This window comes from Pelodiscus sinensis, chromosome 1 (assembly GCF_052426305.1).
Source record: "Pelodiscus sinensis isolate ZL-2025 chromosome 1, ASM5242630v1, whole genome shotgun sequence".
Lineage (NCBI taxonomy): Eukaryota > Metazoa > Chordata > Testudines > Trionychidae > Pelodiscus > Pelodiscus sinensis.
This window is the reverse complement of record NC_143052.1, coordinates 100511619-100532896: the sequence shown is the minus strand read 5'-3', so window position 1 is coordinate 100532896 and position 21278 is coordinate 100511619. Positions and strand designations below refer to the sequence as shown.

At 42.1% G+C, this 21278-nt stretch overlaps 1 protein-coding gene across 3 annotated transcripts in view; it reads left to right on the top strand.

Annotated features, from left to right (window-relative positions):
- The window catches only part of STAB2 (stabilin 2), a 142023-nt gene that overhangs the window by 22463 nt on the left and 98282 nt on the right, over positions 1-21278 (top strand). For all 3 annotated transcript variants that reach the window (XM_075938882.2, XM_075938875.2, XM_089781718.1), the window contains 10 exons: positions 2492-2688; positions 4114-4247; positions 11806-11939; positions 13386-13468; positions 14181-14330; positions 16320-16463; positions 18010-18072; positions 18168-18287; positions 18410-18463; positions 20455-20535. In XM_075938882.2, coding sequence (XP_075794997.2) covers positions 2492-2688; positions 4114-4247; positions 11806-11939; positions 13386-13468; positions 14181-14330; positions 16320-16463; positions 18010-18072; positions 18168-18287; positions 18410-18463; positions 20455-20535 — 1160 coding nt within the window. The remainder of the gene's footprint in view (positions 1-2491; positions 2689-4113; positions 4248-11805; positions 11940-13385; positions 13469-14180; positions 14331-16319; positions 16464-18009; positions 18073-18167; positions 18288-18409; positions 18464-20454; positions 20536-21278) is intronic.

The window sequence follows — 21278 nt, the reverse complement described above, 5'->3', positions numbered from 1 at the left end:
GAAGCCGCGATTATTTTAATCGCGGCTTCATTTCCCTCTTCCGATCTCGCTAATCTACATGCCTCCGTCGAAGGAGGCATGTAGTCTAGACACACCCTTGGTGTGTTCTCTACAGCTACAGAGAGGGACAAGCATGTCTCTCTCTCGCCGAGACACCATTCTTCATTTTCTGTAAATAGGGTAAAGTTTAGATAGTTTCATTAGGCTTTATTGTTTTAAGAGTTGGGTATGGGATCTGAGATCTGGCACTGGTTAAAAGATGTTTTGGCTTTTCTTTGTAACTAAGTTCTAGGCCCATGGAGTTTCTCCATGAGTATATTTTGTTACCTTCCTATCTAGTCATTATACAGTACTTGCAACAGGAATATTGTTGTAATAACAAAAGTTCTTTCTTTTCTTTTTATTAACCTGGCAGTGATTAATTGTGTGCCCTGATTGTTATTTTAGGGGTGAGATTTCCCAAATGATCTTTCCCCTAATTTCTTTATCAACATTTGTGTGGTGGCAACAGAAGTTTTATTCCCAAGATCTAGGTTTTTAAGATTTTGGGGAAGTTTTATACCAAAGCCTGGTAGGTAAGGCTTTGGAGTACACGTGCTGGCCCCCACTTCTGCATTTATCATGCCAGAGTGGGGAAGGAGCCATGACATTCATCGTGGGGAAAAGAATAACTCTTGCGCAAGAAGCCCTCTGTTCCAACGCCTTACTGTAAATTTACTTGCGCAAGAATGTGCGTGCAGTGTAGATGCTCCGCAGGTTTTTGTGCAAAAATGGCTGTACTGGCACAAAAAGCCTGAAGGGTAGATGTAGCCTTAGTTTAACCAGTTTAACTGGTTAAAGGGGCCGCAGGTGGAGCAGTCCTCCACTTCTGAATCCAATCTGGAGCAGCCCCCCCATCTCAGGCAGGGGCTATTCCAACAGCAATATGGAGGAAATGGACTAAAGCACTCATGGGCCATTTCTCTATGGCATGGTGTCAAGTATCAGAGGGGTAGCCATGTTAGTCTATAAGGTGCCACAGGACTCCTCGCTGCTTTTGCAGATTCAGACTAACAGAAGTGTTGGAGCATAAGCTTTCGTGGGCAAACACCCACTGCATCAGATACAACTGATGAAGCGAGTCTTTGCCCACGAAAGCTTATGCTCCAATACTCTGTTAGTCTATGAGGTGCCACAGGACTCCTCGCCGCTTTCTCTATGGCAGTGGTTCTCAATCAGGGAAATACGAAGGTCTTCCAAGGAGGACATCAACTCATCTAGATCAGTGTTTCTCAACCTGGGTGGGTGAGCCCCAGAGGGGTTTACGCATGTCACAATAGGGGATGGCAAACAGGACAACTACCTGTGGCATCATGCCACTGGTGCCTTACAAAGCTAAGTTACATGCTTCAGTTCGGTGAGGGAGAAGGGGGAAAGCTTGTGCTTGAGCTCCTGAAAGGGGTACAATAATCTGGAACTGATGAGAACTAGGACTCCATCTCTGCTGTATAAGAGTATGGCTAGACTGTGGGGTGGGTTCAGGATACCGGAGGTATCCCAAAAAAATTCCACCACATCCAGGGAACGCATTTGCTTTTCTGGTTTTTTTTTGTTTTTTTTTTGCGGAAGAGCAAACGCACTCTTTCGGAAGCCCCTGTTTTCCTTGTTCTATGAGGAAGAAGGGGGCTTTCGAAAGAGGGGTTTTTTCCGACATTTGGGCCAGTCTAGATGGGCCAAATGATAGAAAAGCCTCTTCCGACAACAGTATCGAAAAAAGCTACGCAAAATGCGGATCACTTTTTGCGTAGCTTTTTCCGACAAACAAATGTAGTCTAGATGTACCCTAAAGGAAGACCCATTCTGTTGAGTGACATTTTCCTGCTAATCTAACCTGCCTTAGAGCAGTTATTTTATGTTGTGTCATTTCCCTGATCCTCTATGATCACTATGCAACAAAGAAGCAGGCAGTAGTTTAAGTTCCTTTTTAAATGAGTGCATTATTGCAGGTTTAATTGGGTAATAACCCAACATGCCAAGTTTAAAGGTCACTTAGGGTACGTCTACACAGCAGGGCTAAAGTTGAATTAAGCTACACAACTTCAGCTACTCCAATTGCTTAGTTTAAGTCGGCTTTTGGCGCTGTCTCCACAGCAGGAAGACAAAGGAAGAACACTCTTTCCCCAACTTCTCTTGTGCCTCGTGAAATGAGGGTTACAGGAGTCAGAGTAAGAAGTCCTCCAGCTCAACATTATTTTGAAATGAAGGCTTGTGGTGTAGAATAATGTCAGTTATTCTGAAGTAACGCTGCTTTGTATACGTACCCTTCCATACAAAAACCACACATAGTTGTTCCTATCTCAGACCTTCATATTGATACAATACTTTGGACTTAGCTATTCTAGGCAACTTATTCTATTGGCTCTGCTTGATATTAATAGGCTTCACTAGCCTTTTGCTCAGTTTTTGCAACTTCTGGATAATTATTAATTTGTTTGACTATTGTTTTTTCAAGCTATCAACCCCTGCTCAAAAACAGTCTGTGATCCAAATGCTTATTGCACCTACCTTGGACCTAATCATCATAAATGTGTTTGCCAAGAAGGTTACAAAGGGGATGGCCAAGTTTGCTTACCAATAGACCCTTGCCAAGGGATATCTGGAAATTGCCCTACAGAATCTACCATTTGCAAATATGATGGTCCTGGAAAGGTAAGTGTCAGACTGGAGCCCATGGAATTTCCAAAATCCACTGACTAGGAGTTTTTCCTGGGGGGAGACAGTCTTGCCTAATGGTTAAAACTTCGAAACATGAGTTCTGTTCCTAGCTCTGCCATGGGCTGCTGAGTGACCTTAGGCAAGTCATTTTCTCTTTCTCTGCCCTCCTCCGCATCTCTTCTGAATGGACATTAATGTTCCCCTGGCACCTTTTGTAAGAGGTAGGGCTTGCCTGGGAGTCCTTGCCCATAAATGTTGCCTCCTCCCAACTATTTTGCAGTCTACTGTGTGCTGGTTTGTTGGCCTTTGCCATTCCAGAGGTGGCTGCATTTCATGGATGCTATATGAATACACTGTAGTTTATTCAATGTTTTGTGATCTTTCCAAGGAAGGAAAGGTCTGTGTGAATATTGATTATAAATTTGACCTAGCCACACTCATTTTAATAAATGCTTCCTTGTAAGGCAATGGCACATAAAGAATTGTATTCCTTTTTTAAGGATATCATTGGAAGCCAGACTTCACTAGCCTTTTGATGGGATAAAATTTAGAAAAGAGTTGAATAAATCTGGATAAGCTGCTGTAATGAAGTCGGCTCCCACATCTCGTGGGCATCCCTCTGGTTGGGCGTGTCTGTGTTCTTTAGTTCTTGGGACCCCTGTCAGTGGTATTTTCAGTGACACAGTGCTCCAGCAAAGTCACACACTATCTGCATGTTAACCAAACCAGACTTCTTCTATGGTATACAGTCCACTGGGGACTGTCTCTCTCTAGCCCTCCCTGGGCTTTGATTTTTAAGTAGCCTGCCCCAGTATGAGGCTGTATCCTTAGGGCTTCCTTCCTAGAGACATTAGTATTCTGAAGCCCTCCCCAGGCTCAAGCTCTACTCAGTCCTAGCCACCAGCCAGAAGCATCTTGCTTCCCAGTCCCTGCTAGCAGACTTTATTTGCCTCACTCCTAGTAGCCAGCCAGGAGCTCCCTCAGTGCTCCCCTGGTCCTTGCCCACACTGAGCTGTTCATGGCCCTATGCTCTTCCAGGCACCCAGGCCTGCACTCCTTTCTTCTCTGACTTCAAGCAACAGCCCCTGTGCGCTCTTCCACAGCTCCTTTTAAAGGCTCTCCTGGCCTCTGATTGGCTGCTTTACATGCAGCCATTCTAGCCTGAATGGAGGACCTCTCTACTCCTATCCTGGGATAAGTGTGGCAGAACTCTGAGGCCTCCATCAGGGGGCCTTTGGGCCTAGTCCACACTATCACAGTTGCATAGATGCAGCTGAATTTCTGGGTACTTACCTGAGCTTTTTGAAGTTGTCTTTAAATCCTTGACATGGATTTTGTGACAGAAAAATGCTGAAAAATAGCAAGTCACTAATGAAATGTGAAATACAATCTAACCTTTGTCTTTCTCTTCCGATTTAGTCCCACTGTGAATGCAAAGAACATTACAGAAACTTAGTACCTGGGAAAGGATGCAGTATGACAAATATCTGTGAGACTAACAACACCTGCCATAAAAATGCTAAATGTACTATGGATGCACCAGGACAAATTGCGTAAGTCTTTTTCCTCCTTAAATCTTTCACTGATTATATTTTCTATTAATTAAATTGGCTCTGCCATCGCCTTTAGTAGCCTCTCTCAGTAGTGTATCACTGACAATTTCTTACAAAGTCACTTTATACAATTTTGGAGCATATTAGATCCTGCTAGTGCAGGAATAATGCTTGGTACAGTGTTGGGTGCAGCAAAATGGTTCAGCATTGTGAGAAAATCATGTATGACATTGAATGTATATTGCTCACTTATAGCCTGATCCAGTGTCCACTGAAGTACAACTGGTCCCCGACTTATGAACGAGTTACGTACCAAACACTTGCTCGTAACTTGATTTGTTTGTAAGTTGGACCCCATTCATTTAAACGCGGCCGTGATGTTCGTAAGTGTGGATTGCGTTCATAACTCAGGGACTGGCTTGTAATGCGCTTAATGGGAGTTGGTCGTAACTACGAATGGTCGTAAATCGATACATTTGTAACTTGGGGACTGGCTGTAAATGGGTCTTCACTGATTTCAATAGGCTTCAAAACAAACAAGTATGGTGATATTGTAGTTGGTGCAACAATAAATTAGCAAAAAATTATACAGCATAATTCTACAGAGAATATGTATTGTAGTTTAATTCTTAACCTTAGAACGCAGTACTAAAGCCAACGAGCTAAACTATGAATCATTTTCATTCTCAAACAACGTTGTAATATGACAAATGCTTAGTTTATAAGTGTATATTTGTAATGCTACTTTTCAGGACCAGAATATGGCTGATAATATTTGGTAATAATTCCTATCTGGTGTCAAAAATACTTTCCATAAAAGGTGTTCATACTTAGCATAAAAGAATTTTCTTGGTTTAAGAAGGCTATGCTGGTTGTGCTTACAACGCTAATGGAACTTTTTCTATTATAAATTACGGTATATTTAGTGAAAGTTTCTACAGAATGTTCTTTTGCCTATCTTGGAGCAGGTTACATAGCCCCATCTCTGTGCTTCACCGTCTACTTTGTGATAATGACAACTGACGTAGCACTGGGTGGTAAACAGTTTTCTATCTTGTCAGACTTTGAGGTTTAAAACAAAAATCAATTCTAAAAAAATTTCACAAAAAAAAAATCTGAAAAAAAGTTTTCAAATCAAGTCAATCAAGATTATCCTTTAGGTGGGATTTGAAACAAGAAACTTTTAGAAGATTTAATATCTGGGTTAACTCTGGAACCAGCAGTGCAACTCTGCCACTACAGTCTAAACTAGTAAAAATGAAATTAACACAAGCAGAAAACAATCAAAAGTAAAACGAATGGCATTCAAGGGTTTACTTTCCCACTTCATAATTTTTCATTTCACCACCTTAACTTTTCAAGAATTGAGGAAGTTTTATTTTATTTTATTTTACATTTCTAACTCAGAAAAAAAGCAAACACTTCTAAAAATCATTTGTTTGCAATCTGTGACAAAAAGGAGAAGGGAAGGAATTCTTGATGTCCCCAAAAAGTTGGACTTTTTTTGAAAAACAGGAACTTCCAGTTTGTAGGGAAAGCCATTTATAGTAAAATGAAAAAAAAATCTGAATGAGAATTGTAATAGTTAGATGTGGGCACAGGCATAATTAAGAGTAACTTATGCTGCTGTTGTATCGCATGTCTAGATGGAAGTGATGGCATTGCTGTGTTTGATTGTGGCTCTGTCTCCAACTTCTAGTTCTTCTTCCTTTGTTACACTTGAAAATAAGTGATTTTGTTGGACCTGAGCTAGACCCAGAATGTTTTTCTGCTCCCTCAGATCTGGAAATTGTATGCTGCTGTTGGGTCACTCCCTTCACAGTTTGTTTGGTTTATTTCAATGCACAGTTGTACCGCTGGCCTGCTGCCTCTGATACTTCAGCTTCCTTTGGAAGCTCTTTGTTTAGAGGAAGACACTGCACCTGCTAGTTTGGGGTTATAAAATAGCAGTAGCCTGGAAAATTAAAACTGTTACTGTTTTTTTTCTTTTCCCGTGTAAGCCTTTTCTGCACTACAAGATTTTAAATAACATTTCTTCAAGATAGAAGTTATATATAGCTATGTCCTTGAAGACCACTAAGGGTGCTTGTACACAGCAGTTATTTCGAAATAACTGACGTTATTTTGAAATAACAATGCGGGCGTCTACACAGCATTTCCATTATTTCGAAATAATTTCATAACAGATGGCTTATTTCAAAATCTGTAAACCTGATTCCATGAGGAATAACGCTTATTCCGAAATATTTCGGAATAGCAGTAGCATGGGCACTCCATGGCTGCTATTTCGAAATAGTTCCTCCCCAGCTCCATTCAAAGTAATTACTCTCCAGTGCCTCCTGGCACTCTAAATTGAGCTAGCATGTCCACATTAGGGGAGCCTGCCTCAGACTAATTTTGAGGCTTCCCTGGAGTGTAGACCTGCTATTTCGAAATAAGCCCTTTCAGGGGCGGAGGGGGAACAGGGCTGGCTTTGGGCCGATTTGCCTGATTCCCCTGAATTAGTCCCTGCGCCTAAAAGGGCCCCAAGCCCTAAATCCAGAAGTGTGCTGGTGTGCCGGATGCGCTGCGGGAGGGGGCGTTGGCCCTGGAGGAGCACAGCGGCTTGTGTGTGCCGCAGGAGGGGTGAGTCAGCCCCTGGGTTTGGTGGGAAGGCGGGATTCTGCGCTGTAGCTGGGCATTTAAAGGGGCTGTGACTTTTTTTTGGTGTGTGTGTGCTGGTTTTTTTGCTCAACCAAAATTTGTGTGTGGTTTGTTTGTTTGGTTTTTTTTTTTTTTTGGTCAACAAAAAATCCTAGCTGCCGGGGCCCTGTCGAAATGGTTCAAATTGGGCCCTGCACTTCCTAAAGCTGGCCCTGGGGGGGGGGGGGGGGGGATTCCAAAATAGCTTATTTCAAAATAAGCGTGCTGTGTAGACGTACCCTAAGAAACTTCAGTGGTGCAAAATATGGCAGCTCGGCTGGTTAATAGGGCAGATTATTGGGGAGCACATTCAACTATAACCTCTTTGGGGCAGTGCCAAGCAAAACAAAGCCCCTAATCCTTGCCCTGTAGCTGGAGCATAAACCTTTCCCCTGACGTTTCTCCTCTTTTTTACTTTTCTTTATTTTGACTCTGTTCCTAAAATGAAAAATACTAGTTATGTAGCTAAGCCTCTTTCCTGCACACAAGGTAACTATGGAGGAGAAGCAGGGAACTAGCTCTCTCTTCTTCTAAAAAGAGAGAGGGGGCTGCTTCCCCATTCCTTTGCTTGGGTAAGCAGCGCTCCCCCACAAGTCCCATCCCTACTTAACTGGTGTAGTGAGTCTTCCCCATCCTGTTTCAGTCCCACAAAGATTTTGAAATAACCTAGCCTGCTTTGTATTAGGCCTGCTCCTCCCCAGATGATGTCCTTCCTTATGAAAAACAGTGGATTGAAGGAACCCCGTTCAAAACCACACACACACACACACACACACACACACACACACACACACACACACACACACACACACTTACTTTACAGCTAGTACCAGGCCAAACAAAAGAGACAAAAGTTGCCCAATACAGACAATTGCCTGGCTGCTCCCTGCCTCAACAAAGAGAGCTAATAAAGTCATTTAAAAGGCAAGAGAAGTTCAAATTGAAAGCTTTGCTCCCAAGCAAAAGCTAGAATTACAAAATGTTTATGGCTCTAGAAATGAGCACAAAAGAATGTGTTTTGCAATCTTTTCCTGGACAAGGCCTTGCTGTAAAAGAAGGCGGCATTAATTTACAAGCCTTCATCTGATTTCTGTATTATTTCAAGCACTGCTTCCCCTGCCAAGTTGTTTCTCTGTTTAAGGACAGATACTAGGACACTCTACATTCTTATACTCACAGCATGAGACTTGCCTGACCACTGCCCTTCCCCCACAGAAAGAAGGGTTCAGCCGAAAAATATTTCAAGGCAAAGAAGGCTAAGCGCCTCTGCAGCAGATCTGGAGTCCCTGGACCCTAACTCAGGCTCTATGGCAGTACAGATGTGCTAGGGATCCCCTTAAAGAGGGGAAAGATTCACCAGTATAGAGGGCTTGCCAGGGAAAGTAATACAGCTTTTAGTCTGTATTAACATTCCTGCTCTTTTTCCACTGTGTTGATAGCGGGCACTACATGGGCCTCTTGACCACAATCCTAGATCTCCTTCTAAACCTCTAGTTCTCCATACTCAGGCTACATCTAGATTGTAGGCTTCTTTCAGAAGCAGCTTTTCCAGAAGAGATCTTCTGGGAAAACATCTTCCGAAACAACGCGTCCACACTGCCACAGCACATCAAAAAAGCAATCTGCTTTTTTTAAAGATAGCATCCATTCAGTGTGGATGCTATCTCGCATTTAAACTGTGAGAACTATGGACAGAGTGGCCACCAGAGCACCTGTGCTTTTTCCTCTTTCCTCTTCTTGCAAAAGAACTCCCTCTTCCCTGTCCACACACGCCTTATTCCAAAAGAGTTCTTTCAGAAAAAGGCTTCTTCCTCATAGAAAGAGGATTACCAATGCCAGGAAAACCCCTTTGCTCTTTCAATTTACTTTCAAAAGAACGTGATTGCCATGTGGGTGCAGTGTGGACGTAAGTGAAGTTTTTTTTCAGAAAAACGTCCGTTTTTCAAAAAAATCTTTGTAGTGTAGATATACCCTCGGGGGGGACTCTGTGGACTTTAGGGAAGAACATGTGATGTGCGTGTGAGATTGGCAGAAGATGTGCATGCATAATAAATATAAGCAGGAGGTGAACACCTGGAGATAGTTTGGTTATAGAAAGAAGTTTCTTTCAATTGTGTGGTAATAATATTCCTTCTTTAATGAAGCTTGTAGAAAACTCAGTCAGATGAACTATTAAGTATAAGGCTCATCTGATAATGTAACTTGCTGTTGATTTAACTGGGAAGGGTGCTTTTTTCATTTCAGCTGCAGTCACTGCTTAAAATCACACAGTGGGGCCTGTACGCAAACAAGCAAGTACAAAATAACAGTGTCAGCCTTGGTGAAGAAGAGGGCAGGAACATTTTTAAAGTCAGCTAATGATTCTGAATGCCCATCTTGAGACACTGTAACGGGCTCTGATTTTCAGAAAGAACTAGGCACCTCATCTCCTCATAATCCAGCCACTTCCAGGTTTTTCAAAGGCAGGCATCCAAAATTGCTATTTGCTTTTGAAAAATCAGGACCTTTTATGTGCTCTAGCAGCTACTCCAGAAACATTTGTGGTTGTGCTATTTCAACAGTGTAAGGTCTAACATCCTCCGGAGAGTCTAGCTCAGTGGCAATCAGCTTATGGCCCATTGTGGTTCTATGGGTGGCTTGTGAAACATTTTGTTTACCATTGCCCAAGCACATAGTTCCACTGGTTTCCATCTGTGTAGCGTTTTTCCTACTGGTATTACTAAAGTAATGTGTATAAAGCAATGACACATGAGGTGATATGCGTGCTGACTGCACACAACATTGACTGAGACCTGTGCACTCCCTCTGCATCCAATCACAGTGCTGCTGTTGTTCAGTCAGCACACCTTGTAAATTCTAGGCATGCAAGAGGAATTAGCAAAACTACCCTATCCCGGGAGAGCCTCTTGGGTACAACAATCTTGTATCCTGCTGAAATGAAGGAGGGCCGTTCATGCAGCCACTCACTATCCTACATTGCCCATCACTACTCTAGCGGGCAGTGTGATTGGGTATTTGAACAGCTGATACATTTCATCCAGTAGAGGTCAGTTGCGCACACATTGAGGAAAAACAGATACACACTATGGAAGTATGTGATTTCATATCATGATGTCTGCAGAGGAATTATGCTAAGCCATCAGTAATATTGACAAAAATACTGTTAGACTGAGATCAATATTTCAACCATCACCCCCTTTGCATTGTTGAAAAGGGACAAATAATTTTCAATAGGTAGTAGATACAATGTATATTGTGGGAGATACAAACATGGCTTCAGATGTGTGTGGCTGCAGCTTTGTGATCATGTGAGTTCATATCAACCCTCTTTCTCTGACTATGTATTTTAGAAACGTGCATCTGTCTGTCTAGCTGTCCGTCTGTGAGTCCGTTTGTTCACTCCTCCTAAACAGAAAGCACTAGGACCGCCAAATTTGGTATGCAGCTTCCTCTTATAACTTAAAGCCAGGTCAGGATTTGGTTGTGCCAGGATATCGGGATGTGCCTGAAATGTGACTGTTTTGTATCCAATGAAAAGGAAAGGGTGTGATCGCAGGGACAGTTATACTCATGCATGGTTACAGGGAGGCAGCAAGCTCGGGGGACAGTTATACTCACGAATGACCACATGGGGCCAGCAAAAGCCCCAAGGGAGCAGTCCCTGGCTGGCAGCACAGCCCTCAGTACTTGAGCCTGCCCCCAGCCACCATGAGACACCCCCTCCCCCCCAGCCTCTTGGCCTGACCCCAAGGAGCACCATAGGCAGCCTATGAGGCTGCCCCACCTCCGCCCTTGGGGAGTGCTGGCAGGTGGCCTGCATGGCCGCCTGCCCCCATGCTTGGACTGGCCCCAGGGAGAAGCCAACAGGTAACTTGTGTGGTCCCCCACCACCCTCAGGCCGTCCCTAGGGATGGGCTACAGGGCAGAGTGCACAGCCTCCGTCCCCATCCCCGGACCAGGGCAACACTGCGTAAGTCTTCTAGAATGTAATTAATGCAGACAAGATCAAGGAAGTTTATCTTAAAGAAACTATAAAATCTGGCAAATAGACTTTAATTTTGGAACTCTCTCTTTGCTGCAATGTCATTTTCATCACCTCATGTGATCTTGTGCTAAGGTGGGACACAAATGTTACTGTAGTAAAGTAAAAATACTGCTGCTCAACTAATGATACATGTATTAAAGTTACCTTATAAGTGACAGAAAACTGAGGAACCATTTATTCATCAAGTGCTACTTAGACTGTAGAACTGGTCAAAATGTGAAATGGACTAGATTTGCAAATCATCAAACTCAAATTAGCAATTCAGAACAATTCAGTTAGCTCTCTGTGAGGGGGGTCACTCACCACCGTAGCGGGGGTCCGTCATCTGTCCCCGGGATCAGTCCATTCCACCCGCACAGGCCTCCGCTCACGTGGCGTTTCTCCTCTGGAACCTTCCGGTCGCGTTGCTCTCTTCGCCACACTGCCCTCCGGCAGTGCCCAAGTCACTCGCTCTGAGCCCCCCTTCCGGGGGTTGGTGTCTCTCCAGCAGGCCTTGCCGCAGGCCGGCCGGTTGGCTGGCTGTCCGAGCGCCCTGGCCCAGCCTGGCTCTCTAGCCCTGCCCTAGCTCCAGGGAGCGTCCTGCTCCCTCGGCAGCCAGGCTCACACTGCCTTTGCTGAAGCAGCCCTTCCCTTTTATAGCTCCCAGCTGGGCCTTAATTGGCCAGCGCCGCCCAGCTGGGCTGAACTCCCCGGGCCTGCTCCAGGCTGGGGTTTGGCTCTTAAAGGGCCAGTACAGGGCAGCTGCCCTGCTACACTCTCATTAACATTTTAATGATACAACAGTATCTGCATCCAAACTGATGCTAAAAGTTAGTTGTGTTCTTTTCACAGGTGTACCTGCCAGAAAGGCTATGTAGGTGATGGGTTTGTATGCTATGGAAATATAATGGAACGCATCCGAGACCTGAACACTGAACCAGGAGGACAGTGGCAAGGAAAACTGACATCTGCCATAACCCTCATTGGTAGGTAACTAAGGAAAATAATGTAGATTTAGTCTGACGAGCAGTCAGCAAAGAAACAACGTCAAGCCTGAAGCCTAGAAACTCCCAGGACCACCAAAAGTCTGAGGGTCTCTCACTCTGCCCCTGGTAAAGTATCCCTTGAAGTATCTAGTGTTGCGTTAGTTTAGTCAGACTGAATGACAGATGACTGCAAAGGCTCTCAAGCCATCTGGCAAAATGCCATGTGAGTTAAGATAAGTTTCGGCCCAGTTTTTGAAATTAAGAATGAGAACTCAATTTCTGCCAAGAGGAAGAGGCTCCTCCTCCACTGGTCTCCCTGGAGTATTCTTCTAATCACAGAGGGCTCCGATAGATAACTCTTGGACTTATTTATTTGGATACATTCTACATTTAGCCCTCACTTTGGTGGGTTTTCAGAGCACATGGGCTGCAGGGCCTCTGTAATTTCAGGGACTTAGAAAAGAAAAGAAGACTCTTTATATTTGTTTAAAAATAAATTTCTAGCTCTGAGACCCAGATTTGAATTCCTGCTCTGAAACAGGGACTTAACCCAGGTGAATATCCTAATCACCAGGCTATAGAACCCTCCTTACATTGTGGCTCAATATCTTCTCAAATATTGTATACACAATGAAGCAACTTTAACAGGAAAAATTGAATCCCATCTCAAATTCACATCTGGGCCTCCCATATCCAAGATGAGAGCCCCAATCACTACGCTAAACGTTATAGGTGCTCTTCCTCCATTGTTGACTAAGTCCTCTTGTGAATCTAGCACAAAAAAGTGTTGGCCAAAAGCATTTGGCAAATTCATGACAAACTCACAAATTGTTTTGGTTTGAACAAAATGCAGTTTTCACTCAGCCCAGCTATAATTTTAAACCTCTGAAAACAGGGTTTAATACTGGGCTTCACTATAACATTAGTGCTATGAGTGTTATTAGTGCTGTTTTGCAAATGGTATGTCACCCTGAATAGCAAATTAACTTTTATTACCTAGCTAAATGTTCTTTGATATTTGCACTGCCAGCAATTAATTGGAAAGTCCCTGAAGGACAGCATTTTTTTTTAATAGCAAACCTGTTTTCCTGGAGAGAAACTAATGCAAGGCTGATGAAAATCAGTTTTCAACACTTGCACTGGTTTCTATTCTACTACCAAAAACTGTTCTAAATGTGTTTGCCTGCACTGGTTTCTGTTCCACTACTAAAAACCATTCTAAATGTGTTTGCCTCACCTTATATAGTAGGTGCAATGATGATTGGATTCCACCCATAATTTACTGCTCATATTCCAAGCCAATCATACAGTTATTTAGCTGTTAAATTTTAACTCACAGGTATTGTTATTCTGCTTTTTTGGCATTGACAGTACACCTTACATTGTATAGAACAGACTCCACAATCCCTCATGGTATTCACTTTGTCATTTGTTGTTTCTTGTAAGAAAACGTCTACGAATGGCCTCTGAGTAGTCTGGGACCATTTACTATTTTGCTGCCAACAAACAAAGGATTCAAAGGAATTAATGTAAGTGTGGGAGAGATTTTTGACAAATTAAAAAAGTCAGATGTGTGTTGATATTTTGGATTCCATAGAACCTTTTCAAGCTAGTATGATTTCAAACTGTAAAACAAATCTCTCCACAGTTGAAACAACAAAAAAAGTCTTTGTTGTTTTGAGACAAGGTGGGTAAGGTAGCATCTTTTATTAGACCAGTTTTTGTTGGTGAGAGAGAAGCTTTTGAACTTATACAGAACTTCTCTTTCAGTCTTTCTTCTCTATTTATTGAATCTGGCTATAACGCAGTCTTACTTTAAATCTTTAAGTTTTGTTACTTTCATTTGCACCTATAGGTATATAGTTATTTACAATTATTTTCAGTCAGCTCTGTTTCACCATCTATATTCCTGTGCCTAAAAAAGTAACCTGATTTTCAAAGTGTTGACCATCCAGCCATTGCTTTGAAGTCAGTGGGACTAATCATATGTTTAAGATTAAGCATGAGTGTATAAAGTGCATGGGTCAGAGAGACTCTTATTGATTTCAGTGAGCCTTGGATGAAGGCCTGAAGGCTCTTCATTTTGGGAAGTTGTGTACTGAATTAACCACATAGGATTCAGACATATCAATTGTAAAAATAAATGCACAGAGCAAGAACTCAGAGGTTTTTTTTTTGTTTTTTTTTAAATGAAGTCTGTAATATATAAAACCAGAAATCACTGTCTCTCTGCTCTTCTAGATAAAGGACCTCCTAAGCAATAAGGAGAATGCCCAGTACTTTGTAAAACTCCATATAATTGCTGGTCAGCTGAATACCAATAGCTTGAATAACACAGACACAATTTATACCTTGACTGGAAAGCCCGGGGAGATATTAAGAGGTGATAAGGTAAGAGCATGTCTGGATTTTGCTATGGCAGTAGTACCAGCAGGAGACTTCATATGTCTTTTACTTTAACAAGGAGAATGATAGTCCCATTCAATCTGAGATGGCAGGGTACATTTAGATTTCTGTCTAGGAAATGCAGTCCAGTACAACAGCCAGATTCCAAACATTGCAGAGGGCTAAGGTAAAGTCCTAGCCCCACTAAAGTCAATAGCAATGCTCCCACTGATGTTGGCAAAGGCAGGAAATTCACCCTTAGAGTTCTAGCATAACAAAGAAAAGATGTTCTCTAAAATAAAATCCTTGTAAACAGAGATGTGGCCAGCATGCTCCCCTTCACCACAGTGATGGGCACAATCCTGGAATCTAAATAAATACAGGCAGTCCCTGGGTAACATGGATCCGACTTACATCGGATCCCTACTTACAAACAGGGTGAGGCAACCCCGCACTAGCTGCTTCCCCCCAGCAGACCAGGGAGACGCGAAGCAAGAGCCGCCCCCAGCAGACCAGGGAGACGTGGAGCGGCTTTTCTCAGCAGACACCTCAGCTTGAGAATAAAGGACTGAGGGAAGTGAGGTGTGGGAGAATAAAACTGAGGTCTGGAGAAATGTTTGGCTAGAGTTTCCCCTACAATATGTACCAGTTCCGACTTACATACAGATTCAACTTAAGAACAAACCTACAGTCCCTATCTTGTACGTAACCCGGGGACTGCCTGTAGTAAGGAAAATAGAGTGGAGGCCACTCAGATGGAGACACAAGACTGTAGAAAGGGCCTGGTACCTCTGTATGGAGAAGAGCAATCACAGCAGAATTACAGAGACTTGTGGTCCATTGAACCACAGTTTGGTCACCCTTTTGAAAGACATATTCCAAATAAGTCATCAAGATAAACACAATCAATATGGCAAGCAGATTGTGAAAAGGTGGGATAAAGTGCAGTCTGGTGTAACTTCAGTGATGCACATTTGGAGTTTCATTATGAATGATTTCTGTATGTATGTGTACTACATTTTAAAATGCTCTTTAACAGCAGGTAATGTTCTTAGCCAAACAAATTTCTCTTGATCTCTTAAGCCTTTATAATGATTGAAATCCAGCTCTCCTTATTTCTTTTAGCAGATCAGCAGCATCTAAGGGTATTTCTATACTTGACCTGCTACAGCTGCACAACTGCACTGCACAGCTGTAGCGCATCACTGTAGCCCCTACCTGTGCTGACACAAGGGTTTCTCTTGTCAGCATAGGTAAGTCATCTCCCTGAGAAGTAATAGCTAGGGTAATGGAAAAATTATTTTGTCAGTCTAGTTCTGTTCAACACAGGGACACTTAAGTCATCTTAAATACACTGGTCAGGATGGGAGATGGATTTTTGTGCTGCCCTAAATGATACAGTTATGCTGATCTAATTTTCTAGTGCAAACCAGACCTAAGAAAAGAGATCTGACTTGTTTTTTATTTTCAACAATTATTCCATTTAAACCAGGAAAGCATAAATGCAGTCTGAAGCTATGAGGTTTCCGGCAGATGTCAGTACAAAGCATGATCAGCAACATTTTGTTGTTTTAAATATATATAATATAAGGAAATGGTTTGTATTCCCTCAAGACTGTTGGAATTTATCCATTAGCTGCAATCACATTTTAAATGGTTTCCTGACAGATTTTCATTAGTGTCTGTCAGAGTTGTATTAGTTCAAACCTAAATCCTTCTCCTCACCATTAAGCTAATGCTCTTTACCATCCTTGCTTCTCTTCTGAACTTTGCCGTCCTGTAACCAAGCAATATGGTCCATCTCCAAAGTCCTCTGAAGTCTCTGGGAATCTTTCCATTTCCTTTCATGAGCTGTGAGGCAGGGCCTAACACCCAATAGATTAAATTTCAGGTGATGGCCCTGAAAGATATATGCTGTTTGCAAATCAGACTCCTCACAGAAATGCAACAGCTCCAACAAAAAGGATTTAGAACCTATTCTCTCTCTTGTTTTAGGACAATCAAATAAAAATTAGGATTCAGGGAAGTAAGAAGAAAGGAAAACTGTTACAGGGGGATATAATTGCTTCCAACGGAATTTTGCACATTATTGACAAAGCTATGGACAATGTGGCACCAACATTTGGGAGCAGTAAAGAGGTGAGGTCTCATGCTCATATGCAAGTGTCAATGAGACTTTTAATATTACTTTTAAATATATTTGTGCTCATGAAAAATGCCCGATGGAGAGCAGCCGTACAAGTTTCCTCATTCGACCTGCCAAAATGCCTTAATCCTAACTTGCAGGGACACCATCCAAAAGAAGGTAGCGATGTAGTTTTCATTCCATTCAGATATTTACTTCTCTGTTGAGAGAGTCAATGAAAGGGGTCAGTTGCAATGACCATCTGTTCACTGGAACTGGACTAAACCCATCAATCCACTCATGTTACAGAACAGTCATTAGATCCGGGCTACTCAACTTTGGAAACCCTGGGGGCCACAATGATACAGCACCACAACTCAAGTGTGGTTGCATATACATGCAATTACATATGCAAATATAAGTAAACAACATCTTTCACACCGATGGGTTTGAATACAAAGATTATGGCAAGACTACACAACACACAGGCCCCATTTAAGACAGCTCTGCTGATATTAATATAATGTAATATTTACTGGATTTCCACCCACTTTTAATGAGCAATGACAGTTCAGGAATTTAACTACTAAAACGCATATCAACAGAAGTCCATTATATTGACTACTTTTTTGTTTTGACTCCCACCCTCAGGCCTTGTGTTGAGCCCCGTGTAAACCCTAGCCGCACCACAGGCCGCAAACAAATAGACCGTGAGCTACATGCGGCCCATGGGCCACGTGTTGAGTAGCCCTGCATTAGATGGTAGTGACTTTGACATAGCTCCTGATGTGCGTTACATTCAACCAGCAACCAAAATACTGAAGGCCACGACTTTGAAAAATGACCACTAATTTTAGATGTCTTAATTTTTCAGTGCCCAACCTCAGATACCTTCTCGAGACACCTGTTGCAGTGTGACCATGGGCAAGACCATAATTTTTCTGTACTTCACTGTCTCACTGGGAAATACAGATAATAATCCTTCAATACTACCATCATCTGTGTGTCTTGTGAACTTGGAATGTAAATTTTTCTGGGTAGGGCCATCTCTTACTATGGGAAAATACAGTGCCTATTATAATGGGGCTCTGATCTCAGTCAGTGGGTCTAAGTCTGACAGCAGTACACATAATAAACAAAAATAATCAATATAACCAGGTCTTTAATGATCGAGATTCATTCAATAATTCAAGTAAACAAGGATTTATGAGCATGACAGTATATTTTACTATTGATAGAACAGTTAAGATCCTGTAACAAATAAATCTTAAATGCATTAGCGGTGAGGAGTCCTGTGGCACCTTCTAGACTAACCGAAGTGTTGGAGCATAAGCTTTCATGGGAAAAGACCCACTTCGTCAGATGCGTCAGATGAAGTGGGTCTTTGCCCACTAAAGCTTATGCTCCAACACTTCGGTAAGTCTAGAAGGTGCCACAGGACTCCTCACCACTTTTGCAGATTCAGACTAACACGGCTACCCCTCTGATACTTAAATGCATTAGTTATTTCCTTTCTAATGTAACAATATTGTAACATAACAATTACATATACATTTTTAGGAGACCATAATGAAAGTGATTCAAGACAATAGAAAATACAGCCGATTTAGATCCATGTTAGAGGTAAGACCACAGAAGGGGAATTATATAAAGCTAATTTTAAATGCACAGCACAGCTAGTATGTAATTTTTTTTTTTTTTTTTTTTAATAAAAACAGAAAACTATCCTGGGACTGGTCTTGGAACAGGATGGTGGACCCTACACAATCTTTGTTCCAAACAACAATGCTTTGGATAACATGAAAGATGGAGCACTGGATTATCTGCTTTCTACAGAGGTATAACTCTTCAGATAATGTAAATACTGATTCTTATAAATACATATTCGTGTTGTCTTAAAGCACATGAGTTTTGTTCTATCTGCATTGGATTAAAAAAAGTCCTTTGGAAATTTGTGCAGGGTGCCTGGAAACGTCTGGAGCTCATTCGATACCACATTGTTTCTTATGCACAGGTTAGTGAAACTGCTAGTCTATTGTCTGTCCTGTGGCTGTTTGAGTTATTCCAGGGAACCTGCATTCTGCCCATGCAGTGTGATTTCAAACATTCTGCATTGTTGAAAGCAAAGGCTTTTTTTAAAACACAGTTTCCATTTGTTGTTATTCAACAGGGTAGCACAGGGGTAGGACTGTTTTCACTGCAAAACAGGCCCTTTTTTTTTTTTTTTTTTTTTTTTAAACATAGAAACTCCCCACTCAGGGTGTGTCTGGACTACATCCCTCTGTTGGCAGAGGAATGTAAATGAAGCACTTTGAAAGTGCAAATGAAGCTTGGATTTAAATATCCCATGCTTAATTTGCATAATCACATAATGGCGCTCTTTTGAAAAAGCCCTATTTCGAAATTGAAACCGCAGTCTAGACGTGGCTCTTTAGAAGGCTTACAGGATCTTTCGAAAAAATGCCCCGTTTCTAGACTGCGGTTTCAATTTCGAAATAGGGCTTTTTCAAAAGAGCGCCATTATGTGATTATGCAAATTAAGCATGGGATATTTAAATCCAAGCTTCATTTGCACTTTCAAAGTGCTTCATTTACATCCCTCTACTGACAGAGGTATGTAGTCTAGACGTAGCCCCAGTGTAAACTCCTAATGGAGATATGGTACTATAGTTTTTAATTAGATGTAGCTAGTTATTATCAACCCCAGAGAGTGTGCACAACATTAACCTCAACTAGCTACATCAAGGTAAAAATTGTGCCTTGTCTATGCCAGGATTTTAAATCAAAATACATTTTTATCTAAATACATCTTTTTTGCTATTAAGATATAATCCAAGTGAATACAGGATCACGCCTTGCAACTGGAACTTGCTAAACTACTGATATATGAGATGATAATGCAGATCAGGTTCTTAAACATATCTATGTCACTCAAACAAGCACATCTGACTCTGAACTCATGCTATTAAGATTGACACCTGCTGGTTTAAACTGGGAGAAGAGGGTTTGTCAATATTGGAGACTCTCATGATTTGTAGATTCAAGGGTGTCTCCCATCCCTTCCCAGGCTGGGAGCTCAGGTGAGTTCAGAAGCCCCACAAGGGCCAGGAGTTGTGAGGAACTTACTGCTGCTCCCAGCCCCTGTGGTGAGTTCACAAGCTACACAGAGCTCACCGCAGGGGCCAAGAGCCATGGCTCCCAGTATTTGCGAATTTTTCCATTCACAATGGTGCCAGGAACACAGCCACTGTGAATGGCAAGGGTTTACTGTATCTAAACAAGTTCCCTGGTTTTTCGTTTTTTTCCTACCAGAATCGAAACAGAAGAACAGAGTCCCATGCTGCCTCTGTACCAACCTAGAGAGGAGAGTCTTAATAAGCCTGATAAAGGCCACATAGAGGCTATGTCTACACTGGCAGGTTCTTGCGCAAGAACATCTTGCACAAGGGTTCTTGTGCAAGAACTCTTGCACAAGAACATATCCACACTGCCATGTGCTTTTGCAGAAGAGCATCCATGGCAGTGTGGACACTCTCTTATGCGAGAAAGCTCTGATGATGGCCATTTTAGGTATAGGGCTTTCTTGCACAAGAAACCCCTGCCCCGCGTCCACACTGCCCTTTTGCGCAAGAGGGCTTACACTTGTTAGAAAAGAGCATAGCTCTTGCGCAAGAAGCCCTGTCTTCCAACGCCGTACTGTAAATCTTCTTGCACAAGAGCGGGCAGGCAGTGTGGATGCTCTGTGGGTTCTTGCACAAGAACAGCCATTCTTGCGCAATAACCCACCAGTGTAGACATAGCCATAGTGTCCCAGATTGGAGTCCCTTGATACTGGACTGCACCAGAGCAGCCCCCAGCAGGATTACATCCCCTTTTTTCATGATGCACTTTCATAATGTCTTGTAATTTTGTTAATAATCTGTTTCTGATCGAATGTATGACAGTAGGCTCAAAAGCCTTACCACACATTCCTTTGTTCATTTTCATCACTTTTACTCACTGCAGTTGGAGGTTGCTAGCCTCATCTCCATAGAGCATGTCAAGACCATGGCCAGACAGTTCATCTATTTTAACACAACCAGCAATGTAAGTTGAAGAGAAGTTAACTTTTTACTTGTGATCTTTTCTCTCTGATACACTTATCCATTTACTTTAGGAGCAAGTGACAAATTGTTGAGTCTCAGGCTTGTCTACACTGGAAAGGCTTTGCCAATACAGATATACCAGTATAGCTATCCCAGCAGAACCTCCTAGGCTTTGTCTACACTGCGGGTTTTTGCGTCAGAAAATATGCTAATGAGTTCCTTGTTAGCATAAATTGCAATATCATTAGCATATTTTCTGCTGTTTCTTTTTGCACAAAGGGTTTCTGCACAAAAAGAAGCAGTGTGGCTGCTTCCATTTTGCGCAAAAAAACCATTTTGCGCAAGATTGTTATGCTGCTCCCAGAGAGGAGTAAGGGAAGTCAGAGGAAGAGTGCTCTACCTTGGACTTTCTGCTGTGTAGACAGCACCAAAAGCTGAAATAAGCTATTTCAAGTTAAACTACACAATTGACATAGCTCAAGTTGCATAGCTTATTTTACCTTTAGCCCTACTGTGTAGACGTGCCCTTAGTTTTTACTTGGTATTCACCAGGCAAATTCTCATCAATTTCAACTGGTGTTTACTCATGTTTACTCATGAACATAAGTGGAAACAAAATAAAAATAAAACTTACATAAATGTCTAATCTCTAACTTGCTTTAAAAAAATAGTGCTGTTTCATATTCTTAGCTCAGGATACAGACTTTTAGTCAGCAAACTATAAATTAGTCTCTTGAAAATGCT